A 17,814-nucleotide genomic window follows, 5' to 3' on the forward strand; every position below is an offset into this window, starting at 1 on the left:
TTGTTAAATGTATTTGTATCATGTGGATTCGCTATGCTGTGGTTCTTTTTCTCCTGAGCAGCTCCTCAAAAGGCACTTTTTAATATGCTATTTCATAGTTTCTAACTCAGCGGCAAAAGTTAAAAGCACAATTTCCAATGTCTCCAGCTCTCCCTCTTCCTTTTAATCAGGAAAATACTTTTCTTCACTGCTGCCCAAAGTACTCTTCTATAATAATCATCACCAGTCTCAAATTGAGACAGAGCAAGATACTCAAAAGATGAAGGCAAATTCATACAGCACTCTTCCCTAGAAGAGCATCTACCAGTCAGTAGAAATGCCAGAGAATGGATTTATTCAGTGTCTTCAATGACCATGACAATATCCAGAAACAGACAGAATTAAGCTAGCAGCAGTATTTTTTGTCCCTGAGGTGGGTTTTTTTTGTGATTTTTTTTTCTCTCTCCCTCTCTTCAGAGCTCCAGAACAGCTCGCTCAGAGGAAGATCAAGACTCACTGTGGGATGCCTGGGGTTCATGGAGTGAATGTTCACGCACGTGTGGAGGAGGGGCTTCATATTCACTGAGACGTTGCCTGAGCAGCAAGTAAGTGGGAGAACGCTTTTTACATTACTGATGGGAGAATTTGAACTTCTGGTATGTGTCAGACTATAAGAAGAAGCCAGTAGAGGTCTTGAACTATGCTGAAATTTCCACCTCAGTGTTAGAAAATTATGGATTGTGTTTTATGACTCAGGCAAGCAGCCAACACGTTTGATAAGGCAGCACACTTTTAAAATATAGTGGGAACCTATGGAGATACAAAAGCTGCTTGGACAGCTTGCTTAACTATGCTGAAGGCTGCCAGCTACTGAAAAGTGAAACCTCCCTACACTTTTGCCATTTGAGCAGTAAGCCTTTTCACATATTTATACCAAACTACATCTAATTCACTAGATTTAGCGCCCCACAATCTCAGCCACACTGAGACTATAAAAGCATCATATTGACCCAATATGATATCCTGAACTATGTAAGAAAGAATTTACCCTTCTGCTAAGAGTATCCTATGAGTTAAATTTCAAGTTACAGTATTTCCATAGCAGCAAACCTTCTCCAGGAGGCAGGGGTCAATTTGACAAGTGCAAAAGGTAGGCTCATCCTCGACTATTAGCTCTCAATGGAACATGGGCAAGTCACTTGATAATATTTCCACTCTTTGGTGTATGAAATTTTCATCTATAAAATATTTCTAGCAAATGTTATTGCTTCATACTTCAGGGAAAAAAAAAAAAAGGCTGCATTAAACAGAATGTATGTGAAAAGTATTAACAGATTTCTGATAAAGGATATGAAGAAAAACTCCAGACTTTGTGCCTTCCTGCCATATTTGATACCTTGTATATTCAAACATTAAAAGTATAATACAATTTTCCATCCTGCATATTTTCTTATGTATTTTTTTCCTGTGCTTATAAACCTGATGTTAATAAAGCAATGACAGTATGTTCCAATTTCCTACTTTGCTTTTTAATCCATAGTGCTGTATAATGAGCACAAAGCATTCAATCAAACTCACAATAGAATGTTGTGCATTTTAACTATCTGTGGACAGTTTGGTCTCCTCTTTTCAGTAATTATTGGTTTAATAGTGTGCGACAGTCTACTAAAAGGGGAAGTAATAGGCAAAGTTATCTGCCACAACCAGCATAAAGAAACTGCTTTTCTATTCCATTCCCATGAAAAGAAAAAAAAATTCAGAATTCTTTTTAAACTTGGGGCCTAATTCTGATCTCATGCTCATTCCAGAGCAAATAGGGGTTCTTCAAAAGACCTTGCATTCAGGAACTGCCAAAGTGGGAATTTGCTTTCAATGAGTGTATCTTAGAGAACTGAGTGATGTTTTGTATTGGCATAAAATCCAGGCATTTTAGGAGATCAGGAGCATCACTTTAATACAAGGGTTTGCTAAGCCTCTGCCTCAGCTGTCATTAGAGGAGAAGAGTCTTTGGACTCCATAGTAGTAATAGTAGTCATGGTAGTTCTACAGTATGCAAGCATAAGCCATTCCTCTGGGTAGTCTTTCCAAGTAAGCATCTCTTTGATATGGAATAGGGAATAAAGATCCAAGTCACACAGTTCTACTTTCACACAGTACATTACTACTGGACCTTCGATGCAAAAGCAGTGCTCCTGTCTTTAGAAACCAAATGCAAACTGTGGTCCATTCAGACCCAGGAGACCTTTATTTCCAGAATAGGATGCAGAAAGTTAATTAGATGCACAGTTTTTGCTAGCCAATGTCAGTAAATCACAAGTAATAAAATTTGGCCTGGAATTAGCAGAGTATCAAATATGTGATAGATTTTCCTTTTTCCCAGTGTGTATGCAATTGCTAATGAAATAAGTGTTTGAAATCTTTTTCTTTTTCTTTTTCTTTTTTTTTTTTTTTTTTTTTTTTTTTTTTTTTTTTTTTTTTGTGCTATGCAAGCATTTTAAGTTGCTAAGAAAAAAGCAGAGAGAAAGCAAGGGAAAAAAACTCACTGATACTTTGAAAGTTTGAAAATAATGTTCTCTTGAAGTCTTTAAAATCTAGAAAGATTAGAAAAAATATCAACCTCTTTGGGACAATTTCTTGGTTGGTACAGTTATCTCATGTATTTTGCCACATGTAATTGCATAGTAGAATGAAGGAAGATACTACTCCTATCAAATGAAAAATAGCAACATATTTAGATGGTTTGGAGCAAACTTATTCTAAGTATTTTTGTTTCTGGAATGAATGTTTGTAATGTTTTATGCCTCTTAGTTCTGTATGAGATGACTTTCAGACCATTAGATGAAAGGGCAGCCCAGAGCATCTACTTTGACGAAATGCAAAGACTAATGGCCCTTTCCTAAATACTGCTAGTGTTTGCAGTTAAATCAAGGAAAGCAGTTTTATTTCCAGCTTTTGTTTGCCAAAGTTATCTTTGTCCTTGTGTTATTTGTTTTGGGAACGTGTTTTGTGTTAAGCTTTTCCAGCTGTGACAAAAGAATGGGAAGTGTTAGCGAGAAACTCTATTTTCTAGCTTTTTAGATGGTGAACATTTGAGGGTAAGGGCTATTTAACATTACATGTCATTACAACAACGGTCTTAATGATGCTAAGAACATTTAGTATGATAATGATATAAACAAATATGCCAGTAACATTAAGAGATGGGAGTTGTCAGCCTGAGTCAACTACACATCTATTATCCTGCACCTAAATGAAAATCAGCATGTGACTTAAGTGGCAGAATCAGCCCCAGGAAGATAACATTCTGATAATTAGTAGGTGAAGACTGGACTAGAACTCAAAGAAGGATATTTTTCCTGCTTTTGTTGGCAATAACTCTTAAACTCTTCAGCTACTTTTGTTATTTAACCAGAAGAACAATACTCCCTTTGAATTTTACAATTGTTTGCCTCAGTGTACTTGTAATAATGAAATGTCCAGCCTCACAGCAAGTTGGGTAAAGAATCGTATATTTTTGTTAGTCCAAAATGTTTTGCCCATCAGTTTCAGCACCATTTTTGTTACAAAGCTCAGAAAAAATAAAATAATCTTTCTCCACTCCATCACAAAATGTCCTGCAGCAGTGATGGATGAAACCTATAGGGAGGAGAACCATTTCTGTTTCTCCTGAGAGACAAACTAGTTGTTGTGGTTCTACAGAGAAGTTTTATGAGATATTGGATATTTGGCTGCAGGGGTGCTGAAAATTCATAGGCTGCTCTGAAAGTAATGCCTCCTATTTCTTTCCATGGAAACTACAAGAGATACAAAGAGCACTGTAACAATTTGATAGAGCAAATTCTTAGCTATAAAATGTTATTTGCCAACATAGCCACTACCAATAGCTATGCATTTTTGCCAGCCATGAAGAGGAGTCTGCATGGCACAGTGATAAAAATCTGCACCAGTGGAGAGGATCCACTGTAACACAGCTGCTACAGTGGCATTATTGCTAGGGAAATGTTGCCTGTCATCCAGATTTCATCAGTGTCCTGGTTTCATCAATATTCCATATCAAGACGTCGTGCATCAAGCTGTTTAGTGCTGGAACATAGTGCCAGGCAGCTGCATTCCTGCCCTTCCTGCCTCATCTTCTGGTAGTGTCAACTATTCTTACATGAGTTCTGTATCTCCCAGAAGAAAATACACTGAGAAGGGAGAGACTGCAGCTCACAGAATTCTCCAGTTCTCTCCATGTGATTTCTGATTCCAGGTAAAAGAGGTAGAATAGCATAATGACGGGGGAGAAAGATCTCTTCCATTTCCAGTAGCACAGCAAGCAACATGTTCAGAACTCCTCTCTCTCTCATTGGTTGTATTTATTACCTGTATCTCCTTTTCATATTGTCTTATATTCTTTTATCATTTGTAGTAAATTAATTATCCCTCCCTATCTTGGTTGAGTTTTCATACTTCCCCCCCCCCTCCAGAAGAGGGAATGGGAGGGGAGTAAAGTCCTGTCACCTGTAATGAAACAGCTAAGTTGTGACAATCAGTCTGAACAGATGGAAGTCAGAAGGCACCAAATCTGGACTATACTGTGGATATAGTAGGACAGTTCAGCCAAGATCAGCAATGTTCTCCATGGTCTTCAAACTGTGTGTGGGGCCTGGAGTTATGTTGTAAGAGAAAGTTGTTGTCTCTGGTCTGTCTCTGGCAGTTTGAGTGTTCAGCTTAGTGTCGTGGTGAAGCAGTCAGAGTTGACAGTTTGTCCAGGTTTCAGAAAATCCAGAAGGATCACCCCTTTCCTATCCCAAAAGAAAGTACACATCACTTAAGCCACTAAGGGCTGTGTCTTGAACTTTTCTTCAATGAGGAGTTCAGATGTTGCTGCTCCATGGATGGCTATTCTGATTCTGGCTTGTAGTGGTAACATGATAAAATTCATCACTGGTAATAATGCAATCCAGGAAAATGTCACCTTGGTGACACTATTGGTTATGCAGATCCTGAGAAATTTGCATACAGTATTCTTTCTGTTCCCAAGTGAGCATTTGTGGAACCCACCTGGTACAATTTTATCAACATTCCAACATTGCCACCATCATTTCCGCTGCATTGAAACATATTCAGCTCCATATACAGTTCTTCTCTGGTTGTAATCTGCAGATTTGCATGGGCAAGCTCTTCAAGACACTCTTCATTTTGCGATGTGACAGCTGCGCATGGCTGTCCAGAATGTAGCTTGCCTTTCATGTCACTGTTGCCACTGCTGAAATGTACCACATACCACTTCACTGTGCTCACGTCCACTGTTTAGTCTCCAGGATCATTCAGCAAGCGCCAGTGAATGTCAATTGGTGTCATTTTTCCTGCATGGAGGAATTAAATGTCACAGCTTTCTTTCATATGCACTTCTGTGTCAAATGCCATTTTGTCCAAGTGCCCCTCTGCTGCCATCTCTCACACAGCAACAAGATGCAATGAAATACTGGCGTGAACCTCTATTGCCATCTTGGACCAGGCTAAAATAGGAGGCATTACTTTTGGAGCTGCCTTTATTCACAGGCAGAGCAGGTGAAGAGATGCTGGAATATGGCCACTGTCTGCTTCCTTGGGATGTGGCAACTATTATAATCCATTTATGTCACAGCAGAACTGGAGTGAAAATAACTTTATATCATAAAGCATAGTGATAGTACGCATGTGTGTCAGTCAAGATATTTAATAACTGTGTATATGTTGATTCAGGCAAACTGAAACAGAATAATAAATGAGAAAATCTTCTTTAGATACCTGAAAATCTGGGATTTAATTCATTTACTAGGTAAATAAATTTACAAATTTATTTCATGTACTTGGTTGTTCAGCCCATTGCAATTGCATATTATTGCTGGATTAGATAATCCATAATTAATTCTCAGTTTTATTGTAGCTTCACTTGGTCACCTAGTAAAAAAGCCACTTAAATGTATGTTTGAAAATAGGTGTAAAAAAACCAGCTAAATTTGCAAAAACTATGTCAATTTTATGCTGCATAACATTTTTCTTCTGACACAGTAGTCACAAGAATTTTCTGATGGACAGAATAATTCCTCTGCTATCATAAGGTCTATAGAATAAATAGCAAAAAACTTTTTGAATCATTGCAAATATAATTGCAAAATTAACTGTAACTTAACTAGGACTAGAGAGAATGGCCTTCAGTTTTGCCAGAGGAGATTCAGGTTGGACATTAGGAAAAAATTCTCTGGAAGACTGGTCAGGCTCTAGAAGAAGGTGCCCAGGGAGGTAATGGAAGTCACCATTCCTGGAGGTATTCAAGAAGCATTAAAATATTGTACTGAGGAACATGGTTTAGTGGGAAATATTGGTGATAGGCAGTTGGACTGGATCATCTTGAAGGTCTTTTCCAACCTTGGTGATTCATTGATTCTGTGATTCTATAAATAAGACCCACAAATCTAAATAGCATTCTGTAACACATGTCATAGAATTCCCAGGTCACTTGAAATATCAAGTGGGAGGATGATTCTCTCTATCCTGGTAAAAATATAACTGTATGCTAATGACTGTAAATTATTTTCAGGCTCGCTTAACAGCTGTTTTATCTTCTGTTTCAGTAGATAACTGTTACAGTTTTATTCTGTTATGGTCATCCTCCCTGCTATATTAGGTGATATAAATTTTTGGAAGAAGTTTTGAGTAATTTAATTTGTAGACACTTCCGGTTAAAGCTGTACCATCAGGCAGTATCTTAAAAAAACTATTTTATTTACCCTGGGATTAGTCAAATCCATGTGTATAAGAAGCTTTCCTGTTTTGATTTGATGAAGAAGCACTTCCAGTTTTCAGCAGAAATCATAGTTCCATTCATTCTAATGGCAGAAGCACCAATCTTAAATCTGAGTCAATACTGTAGTACTCTGAAAATTTTACACAATTTAGATCAGCAGTGTGGTCTGTGGAATGGCTGCAGGTGTTCTTTGAAGAACAGTTGCTCACATTATGCTAGCTATCCTAATCTCCATTTACAGTGCCACAGTAAAGTAATTAGAAAGAAATCAAATGCTTTCATACTGTTGTGTTCCCCTGCAAACCATTACTAGAACTGCCACAGGAATATTACGTGCTATTGTAGGTCAGAAACAGATCTGCACTATAATGAAAGGTAGTCAACCTTGTACCCAGAGTTGAGAGCGATAGATATTATTTACATACATACGAATCTGGATTGAGATGTGGACTGCCTTGCAAAAACGTCTGTGAATCATTTACTTGGAGCCAGTTTGGCGTAGCAGCTAGAGTGCTCAAAAGATATGGGTTCAAGCTCTCCATTCTGTGTTTTCCTGCATTCTGCTCTGGAGCCCTCAACACAAGGAAGAGGTGGAGCTATTGGAGAAGGTCCAGAGGAGGGCCCCTAGGGTATTTAGAGGGCTGGAGCGCCTTTTGCACAGAGGGAGAGAGTTTGGCTTGCTCAGTCTGGAAAGAAGAGGAGTCCAGGGAAATGTCATTGAGGCCTTCCGGTACTTGAATGGTGCTTATAAACAGGAGTGAGAGCCACTACTTAATGAGGTCTGGTAGTGGCAGAATCACAGAATCATAGAATGGATTGGAAGCAGCCTTTAAGATCATCTGGTTACAACCACCCTGCTGTAGGCAAGGATACCTCCCACTAGACCAGGTTTCTCAAAGCCCCATCCAGCCTGGCCTTGAATGCTTCCAGGGAGGGGGTATCCACAGCCTCACTGGGCAACCTGTTCTGGTCTCTCACCACCTTTAAGTAAAGAATTTATTTATAATATCTAGTCTGAACATACCCTCTTCCATTTCAGAGCCATTTCCTGCTGCTACCTGCCCTCTTAAAAAGGGAAATGATTTTAAACTGAAAGGAGAGATTTAGGTTAGATGCTAGGAGGAAATGTTTTTCTGGTGAGGCACTGGCAGAGGCTGCACAGAAAAGGTGAAGCACAGCACAGAGGCTGCCCCATCCCTGGATGTGCTCAGGACCAGTTTGGACGGGGTCTTGAGCTGGTAGGTGGAAATCAGTCTGCAGCAGGGTGTTGGGATTGGATGATCTTTAAAGTCCCTTTCAATCCAAGCTGTCCTGTGATTCTGTGACTCTGTGAGTCTATGATGTGCTGCTTATAAGGCCACATTCACTGGAAAACTCCTCTATGTTCATAATCCTTTCAATAAATCCATTCTGAGATTTAAATGGAAAATAATTAAATCAGCAAGGTCCTTGCATGGTGTGGAGTTTTTATCAAGATGGAGTTAAGTTGTGATGCCATAAAGCCACAAATTGTATGTGAGAGAACAGGAGCAGTTTAGTGGAGCTGGGAAGCTGGGATAACACATAGCTCAGACGTAGGTTCAAACTTACTCAAAGCGCAGGGAACTTGGTGTTTGTATTCAGCACAACTGTTTTGTAGAGAACAGCTGCAGAGCTTGGATCTAGTTCTGAGTTCAGGCATGTTGAGATTTGGGATATTAATACTTTGGTGCCAGTGATAGGCTCTAGATGCTATCTTTGTGATGCACAGACCAGGTGAGATTTAATATTATGTTTTCTCTTAACTATAGAGATGGTCCTAGCCATTGTTTTGCTGAAAGGCGTTTCTTTAATTGCTGCTTTTTTTCTTTCATTTCTTGGCTAGTGAACAACTGAAAAATATTTTCAACTGTAATAACTTGCTGTATATATGCAATTGTATGTTCAATTGTTGTATGTTCAAATTAAAGAGACTTTTAAAAAATTCTTAGGAAAATTAAAAATACTACAGTGAAGAGCACAAGAGAATAACTGTATATTAAATTATCCCATAACCAGCAGCAGTCTGAAAGAAATCTGGTATTTTTTCTCGTGTTTTTCCTTTATTTTTCTCAAATTTGATTTTTCTTGTTTCAATTGTATTGAATGGCTCTATTTTAGTGAAAATTTAGAGAGTGCTATTTATTGCTTGCTGTTAGAAAATAGCACTTAGTGGTTCTGAGTAATGCAAAGAATATTTTGAAAGTAAAAATTGAAATAAACTGTACTCTGTTTAGCAACTTTTATAGTGGAAGTCCAAGATGTGCCTTATTTTTGAATAAATATTATGCCAGCCTTAAACTCCAGCAGTAACAGAAGCTATCCAGAGTAAGATCTTTGTGTTAGTGGAAGCACTGTTGGAACTATAGATAGCCACTGTAAGTTCCAAATAAAATTCTCAATCTTAACTCTTCCCCTTAACTTCTGGAATTTAAAATGAATTTGTGACTTCAACTTAATGTTATCTTTAGAATGTTATCTTTTATCTCTGCCAAGATCAATAGATATATTAGCTTTTATGGACTGCTGTTTTGCCAAGGCTGAATGAATGGCCAAACATCATAACTAGACTAGCTACCTTTAAGTTACTTTGGCTATTTCTAGTGTTATAGCCTATCATGTAAATAAAATTTTAGAAGTTAGATGTCATTGTGTAGGAAATATTTTGCCATTTAGGTTCAACAGTGTTGTTCCCATGTTCTTCAAATTCCTAAACAATCAATAAGATTTGGGTTTATGTTAATTGTCACATAAAGCCTTTTCTTTTTAGGTAGTGGGACCAAACGTACCCTCAGCAATTTTGCTAGTGACATTAAGCTGAATTGTGCAGTTGATAAAATAGAAGGAATGGATGCCATCCAAAGAGACCTGTACTGGCTTGGAAAGAGAGCCTTAATTAGATTCCACAAGTCCAAGTGCAAGGTGCTGTACCTGAATCCGGGCAATCCCAAATGTATGTACAGACTGGGAGAAGAACTCATTGAGATCAGCCCTGCAGAGAAGGACTTAGGGGTTCTGGCAAAAGAAAAACTTAACATGAGTCAGCAGTGTGCACTGGGACTTGCAGCCTGGACGGTCAACACTATCCTGGGCTGCATCAAAAGAGTGGTGGCCAAGAGATTAACAGTTTGCGCTTGCAGACCAGAAGGCCAGCTGTGTTCTGTGCTGCATTAAAAGAAGATTGGCCAGCAGTGAGAGGGAGGTGATTGTCCCCCTCTACTTATTTCTTGTGAGGCCCCATCTGGAGTACTGTGATCAGGCTTGGAGCCCCCAGCACAAGAAGAACATGGAGCTCTTGTAACGGGTCCGGAGAAGATGGTGCCTTCTCCTATGAAGAAGGGTTGAGGAAACTGGGCTTGTATAACTTAGAGAAGAGAAGGCTCCAGGGAGACCTCATCATAGCCTTCCAATATTTGAAATATTTTTCTTACAGGTGTAGCACCAGAACTAAAATCTGTCCCGCAAGAGTGGTTATCAAAAGATGTGAAAATAAAGAGAGTGAATATTGTCCAGCGTTACATCAATTTTCAAATCCTGTGGTGAATAGTTGCATCAAAATTCTGATCCACAGAAATAATCTACCTCTGGCTCTAAGTTGCTTGCTTATGTGGAGACTTAGTTCTTAAGAAAAGCATTTCAAACTCTGATGACCACTGAGAGTGGCAGGAGTTTATGAGGTCCACCTCTGCACATCTCTTTCATCACCTCTGGTAATTACAGATAAAGGCAACTCTGGTTTGGGATTACTATTCCTTCTGGCATGGATTATTGCAAGGCTTCTAGCTCTAGCTGAGCACAACAGCACATCTACTTTAGAACTTTGAGGGGGGAACTTGAACTAAATTCCTCTACAAACTGGAGCCTGAAGAAATAAATACCAGGCTTTGGTGTTGTTTACATTAAATGAAGTGAATATTTTAATATATTAAAAGTTGTTAACCTCTTTCATAAGCTACTGGAAACAAGTGACTAAGTTTGAAGAATGAAACATGATTCCCAATAGCTTGCTTTTCTAACATATTCATGTGATAATAATTGCTTGTCAAGCCAAGCCCTGATCCACCTTCTTTCTCAGCAAAATCTCCTGCAAAGTGGGCCTGATGACAGAGAAGACTGTAGAAGTACCTTTTATTGCTCCCCCTCTTTGTGTGCTCTCCAAGACTAATTTGCTATCTGGGGTGAATTCTGACATTTCTGAGTGTCTGTATAGTCTCTTGTTGATCATAGGTCTCACATTTAATCTACAGAGATCAGAGGGTGTGTGATGTCTCGGTGACATAATGTGGCCATACTAATCTGCTGTATTCCTTCCTTGGAAGCTAACTGCCATGTGCTGTGCTATTCTGCAAAGCATCCAATGATCTGTGTCAGTAGTTCAAACCTTACCTACAGGAAAAAAATGTGGCTCAGTCCAGCATCGCGCAAGGAGCTGTGTTTTTCTCTCCAGCAGGATTAAGTTGGTTTCAGCATTCTCTGCTTTAAGCAGAGAAAGATTTAGAAACAGAATTTACATTTAAAAATCAAGATCTTTTTCTTAAACAGCTACTCTTTAAATCAGCTTTTTATTTTCCAGATTTTTTTAACCATCTATTTTCAACAAATTCTGTAAGTTTTAGTCTCACAGTGGGTGCCTGAGATTAAGAGAATCTGGAATACCGAAGCAGCATAGATCTGAAACACAAAATATTCTACAAACCTGCCATGAAAATGTATGAACTTAGGCTGAAAACAGCTTTCAGGCTTTTGGCTGATAGTTGATAATAGGGAACTAATGATTTTAAACAACAAAACTCATAAGTTTGATCCTGGCAAGGGGACAAAGGGAGTTTTGCAAGAGTTGTTCCTAGCATTCATGAATCATCACAGCATTGGCTGCATCCAGAATTGCACATTTGTTCTGAACAACTCTGGCCATTAGCCAAAGGAGAGGAATTGGAAGAAAAATCTGAGTAGTTCTGTGGCAAATGTCTAAGTGAAAGTACCTGTACTTTTCCATGGTGCAAACAATAAGCAAAAATTGGGTTTTTTTATTTTAAAATGGAAAATATGAATTAAATGTGTAAAGAGGAAGTGACTATGAGGCAAATGACAGAAAGGAAGTTTCAATTTCTGTGGCAGATCAGTGCTTCTGAGGTTAATAAATTATGGCAATTCAACAGCAGCAAGTCTGCACAGAGGAAAGGTATGCCTGATGGGTTGTATGGCATTTATGAGAGAGATACGGGGTGCATATATAACTTGCAGGATAAGAATTGAGATTGTGAGCTAGGACTGCCCCCATTCTGCATGTATGTTTTTTCATTTGCTCTTGATAGGTGTAAATTAAGAGTACCTTTAGTGAATGTCTTGGAGTGTAAACAGAGCTTTGGCATGAAAAACAATATTGCTCAGAAATGACTGGCGTGTTGCTTGATTTCTTTTGCTTTTTTTAATCTCAATACTGCTATACTAGTTGACACCCTATTATGAATATTATTTTTATTATTTTATTGCTAAACTGTTTTTCCTAGTGCTGGATGTCTTCTGCACACTTTTACGTTCTGCGGATGCATGCAGTGGTAAAAATTTTTGTGAATTAATTATGTAATATTATAAAAGCATGAAATGTGTACTATCTCTGTTATGCTTTTAATAGGATTGTTATATGCTAAATGCTCCAGAGCACAACTTATTATCTTTCTTTCTTGTTGCTTTTTTTTTTTTTTCTGAAAAAAATGATTGGCTTTATTTTCATATTTATCTCCTCTTGCAGTCATTTATACCATGATGATATATTCATAATATCGTGTTTTTCCCTGATTTTGTACTCAGAAAGGTGAGACTGACTACTCAAGGAATTTTACAATTAAGTCTTATCTCCTTTCAGGTATGTGAGAAAGGTAGAGGGAAGGATGCTTTCAATAATGTAAAGGCAAGCGATTCGGTTTATTCTAGAGTTAACAACAGTGTGGAAAAAGTTTAATCTTAAAAAAGAAGAAAGAAAAAAGAACCCACACAAACTCATGCAGATGATGTCTTTTCTCTTGGATAGTTCAAAATGGTTTGGATTTAAAAGTTCAGTCTTGGCAGGCATTTAGTCCTCAAGGAATGTGTGCCTGTTAAATCCTGACCAAAAAATATATATATATATGTATGAAATTAAGAAATTAAAAATGTGAGGAATTCCATTCTTTTGAAGAATAATCTTTAAAAGCCAAATTGAACTCTGATTTATACCAAGGACCTCCATGGAGTAAAATCTGGGCTCATAAAACACACAAATCTCAAGATCAATTACTCAGAGAGCACATTGCTGAGGGCTGAAAAGGTATCTGGATGCTGACCTTTCCTCCTGGGGGCCTCCTGACATCTGAGCTGGTATGGGTCTGCTGCACATGAAGGGGAGCACATGTGGGGGCTCTGACACTTTTTGACCCCTGCTGGTCCAGCTCTTTGGATGCCATTGTGCAGGAGGGCCTGGAGAGGTAGCTAGAGGCTGGTAGTTTGGGGGCCTGTTTTGTCCTCATATCTTCCCCCTGCACCAAGAAAGGAGAAGTCCCTTCGATAGTGGGCCACCAGCAGATCACTAATGGCCCAGAGGGGCAACCTGGTTGCATCCCAGCTCAGAGCAGTAGAAGGGCAGGCTCAAAGCTGTATGCAAGCTGGGAAACTCTGGTGAATGTGGTTCAGATGTTAACAGTCAGCTGTGCTGTGCATACCAGTCTCCAGCCTTGCTTGTAAGCTAATGCTACCTTTTAGAACTTCATTTTCTTAGGTAGGATCTGGGGAGTTGTAGAATTCACATCTCAACATCCATCTAGAGGCAGAGAGGCCTTTCTTTGTGGGAAGAGGATTGGTGGGGGGACGTGTTGATTTGACATCCTCTGGAAAAATACAGGTGCAGTAAACACCTTGTGATTGTTACATTCAGCTATTAATGTTTTGTGTTTGTTTTTAATTTTTGGACACAGGACCTGTGAAGGGCGAAACATCCGATACAGGACATGCAGCAATGTGGTAAGTGAAGTCTACCTTTGATATAACTCAAATCATCACGTATGAGTGTTCATATAACAACGTTTATTTGCTCGTGTGATAGTGGAAACACAATAACATCTAAACCTCCTTTATATCACAATACCTCTAGCAAATCATTGTTGCTTTCTTAAGAAGCTGGCTCAACAATGGCATAGCATGGTGCTAAAATTAGAATTGCAGTCACAGTCTTTCTATGGAGTCTCTCATTGAAATTTCAGAGTTGCTCAGTTGCTTATTCCCACTCAGCAGGATGAAAGTCCCTTATGTTCCCAGTGCTAGTTTTGCAGGCAGCTGGTTTACATTGGGTCATCTGTCAGGTTTGAGGATTAAGCTGTTAAGAACAGAAGACAAGTTAGTAAGAGATGTACGTTGCTGTTCACCTGTGTCCTCCTAGCACTGTAATTCTGTTGCATATCTTAGAAAAGCAAATGCTTTTGCTTGCTATTTCTATAGTGAATGTAGTTTTCAACAGAATAAAATAGGAAACTTCAACTTCCATGCTCACCAAAGTGAAAGCGTGTTTTCACTGATGAAAATGGAAATAAAGACTTTCATACGGAAAGTTTTATTGGGTGCCAAGGATTGTGAAACCACTCAAATTACATGAAGCAGTGTCAGTTTTACCAGTAAAGATGGAAAATGAAATCAAACATGCTTAGGGCCAAGCTTTCTCATGCCTGATAGAACATATTCAGAAGCTTTTCAATAGGTGCTTTGTCTGAAGAAGTTAAAAAGTTTAAGCTAAAAAAAAAGAGTATTTTCCCTCATGTTTCGCTTATATTCTTTTTAGTAGACCACAGTTCACAATGAAAGAAGTTACTTGCTTCAGTCTGAGTTTCCCATGCTTCCCATTTCTCACACTTCTGCCTCAGAAATTGGTTATGGGTGTATCTACTGTGTCACTGGGATCTCCCATCAATCTTGATATTTGCTTTACTAACTGACATAAACTGGAACAATCAATAAATACGTCTTGCTGGCTGATTAGCAGTCAGATTTCCTGCTGATGTGAAGCATTTAGCCTACACTGTGACTTTGGAAGGAATGGGAAGATAAATTTGTGTCGGTCAAGTTGAATGCTATAGAGTTGTGTAATATGTTAAGGAGATGGAGAGTGCACTGGCTTTGTTTTGGGTTCCTGTGTGGATGCACACTGTGGCAGTTGCTTTTCCCTCCTGCTCTTGTGTGTACTAAGAGCAGTGATGTATACTAGCATCCTGCTGTGCTGTCGTTAGCTGTTCCAGGATCACACCAATGAAAGGCTGGCATTCTACCTGTGTTGCAACCCTTCTTCTGTAATCAGTGAGCTTAACTTTCCAAGACAAAGAAAATATTTTTTTTAATATTATTTTTAGCTTAGGTTCTCTTTTGGAACTGTAGACTTGAACAACTTTTCTCCAAAATAAATCCTTTCATAGTTGTCAGGTGATTCCTTAGCACACCTTATATTTGACAGTATGAGTACTTCAGACTTCTCAAAATGGCAGCTTCAATACTCACTCATTTGTTTAATATCAAGTAATCCAAAGTGAAACTCTCAAATTTCTTTACAATGCTAAAATTAGTAACAATTTTGCCACTGACTAATGAAGAACCAAGACTGCATTTATTATTTTAAATTTGCTTATTGAAGAGGGTGGAGAATAGGTTGTGCTGCCTTGTCTTTTCCATAACAAAAAGATTAAATAAGTTTTCATTTGTTTTTTTTCTTATAATTTTGCCAAACTAGCAATAAATCAAACAATCATTAAGCTTCAGATAGCATTGGACTTCAACCAGGCTTTTCAACTATGGCCTTATGTAAAAAAAGAAAAAAAGAAAAGAAACTTGGCTGTATTCATTTTGCAGGCATCTGATCTCAGGGGAAAACATTTTTTATTTATTTTTAAAATACATTGAGCATTTGATTCAGATGTTATGTTCTTCCATTTACGTTCATTACTAATCTGAGTTACTGAGCACTGGTATTCCTACTAAGAGCCTCTGCAATGACAATGACACCACAATCAGACAGAAATTACACGTTCCTGAAGTGGCAGGGAAAGTCCTCAGCCCTCTGTTTCTGGGGATGACTACCACTTTGTAGTACCTTGTACAGCATAAGTGAAAATCTGGAGCAGTTTGGGAAGCCTTAATGTGCATCTCTACTCTGAAAACCCCTGTTACAGAACCGCAAACTCTTCCAGCTTATCATATACTGTCTTTTTAATGATATGTTTGTCTCCTAACTCCCTGGGTACACACACACTGAAAGTTGCACACAATTGTGTATTTTTGCGTTTGTTTCCATTTTTAAGATTTCATCCTCAGTGTTAGTGAAAATCAGGAGGAGGGAACTGCCAGGCTCAGTGAGATCTACATTTTCATTTGTGTTGGCTGGCAGAGGATTGCATGAGAGTAAGGTCTGCATTCCACCCTTCTAAATGAAGTTAGCTATCATGCGCTGTGGAAAATTCCTTTTTGATTCCTGTGGAAATCAGAGTCCTGAAAAATGAGCTTTCATTGCCATTAGCTTGCGCTTAGCGTGAGCACTGTTGTTATCGTTCATAAAATAACTGATTTATTCTCTGCAAACCATCTTTCTGTGAACTGGCATGCTTTTGTTTATATGACTGTCCTCTTACAAGGAAAGGATGGGTAGTCGTGTAAAAGCAAGCTATTTCAAAGCTGAAATTAGAGAATGGGAAGAGCACTTCTTGGAGTCTGGCAATGAACACATTTTTGTAGGCACTATCATTTGCAAGATTTTGCTACAGCTGGTTTTAATTCATTCTGAAATTAAATAATAGGAAAAAATGTAAAAGAAAAGAAAAAAAAAAGCACCAAGGATGATATAAAGAAACAGAGAAACAAGAAGAGGCAGAGGCACATCTATTTCTTCGGTGGACTGTACTATTCTAGGGATGCTGAATCTTTCTGGATTTACTGGCTAAGAGATTGACACTGCTGTCTATAAAGCTTGTGAGCAGTCTTTAAAATGTTGAATCTAACCCAGTATGTTCACCAATTGCATTGCTTGGTGTTGATCAGAAACTGGAAAGATTGTGGCTATGAAGCCACATGTGTAAATAGTGAAGGAAGGAATGAGGGAATCTGATGATGATTTAGGGTTGAATTGCAACAGTCTTTTTTTCTTATTACTATTCATACTGACTCCAAGCATGTTACCAGCCATTTTGGAAAGTAATCATGGGGGAAGGGAAGGAGTCATGTGTTTGTTCTGTAGAAAATTACTCCAAATGCAATGAAAGTTGGTTTTTTTTTGGTTTTTTTTTTTTTTTTAATATCTGGTGGCGTTGCAATATTACATGCTGTGCAAAATAAACAATATATTTCCAGACTTTGAGTAGGATTTTTTTACTAGATTTTTTATCACGTTTAGCATGTTCTCTGTTTCATTTTATGGGCATGCTCTTAGTTGCAAAGTTCTCTAAAACTTTTGTACCAGACTGTCATGGTACCTCATTTGCCTCTTTTTTTTTTTTGCTCCTATTATCACTATACTGTTTCATGTTTTCTTCTATTTAAACGAAAATCTTTCTGTTTATCAAGCTTTTTTTTTGTGTGTGTGTGTGTGTGTGTGTGTGTGTGGTTGAAAAATTCTTCAATTTGCCTGACGTTTTGCTTTTTATTGCACTGCTTGCTGAATCAAACCAGAGGAAAACTGAGATGCAGGGGAGCAGTGCTTCATTCTCAAAGTCATTTATTTATTTATTTATTTATGCCTGACAACAGGATAATGAAAACTACAAATAATGTTGGTTTTGAGATTTTACTGTTTGACGTTCAAAAAGACAATGCTGTAAGTTGCACAAGATTACTGCCTCTTTCTGCACAGTTTAAAGCAGTTCCATTAAGTCTAATATTGAATTTGTGGATAGTAGATCCCAGTAATCAGACCACTGAAACTTGTAAATACCACATGCAGCTCTTTTTTTCACTTGGCTGAAATACCAACTCTAATGGTGTTCCTCATTTTCTGGATTCCATTCAGACAAGCAATTCCCATCCATGCTTCTTATCAA

General features: G+C 38.3%; 1 protein-coding gene across 1 annotated transcript in view; it reads left to right on the forward strand.

Annotated features, from left to right (window-relative positions):
- The window catches only part of ADAMTSL1 (ADAMTS like 1), a 172,957-nt gene that overhangs the window by 16,372 nt on the left and 138,771 nt on the right, over positions 1-17,814 (forward strand). Inside the window, exons 2-3 of the mRNA XM_042826731.1 lie at positions 457-584; positions 13,723-13,768. Of these exons, the coding sequence (XP_042682665.1) occupies positions 457-584; positions 13,723-13,768 (174 nt within the window). The remainder of the gene's footprint in view (positions 1-456; positions 585-13,722; positions 13,769-17,814) is intronic.

This window comes from Centrocercus urophasianus, unplaced genomic scaffold (assembly GCF_019232065.1).
Source record: "Centrocercus urophasianus isolate 14NV4802_14NV808 unplaced genomic scaffold, USGS_Curo_1.0 seq_27, whole genome shotgun sequence".
Classification (NCBI taxonomy): Eukaryota; Metazoa; Chordata; class Aves; order Galliformes; family Phasianidae; genus Centrocercus; species Centrocercus urophasianus.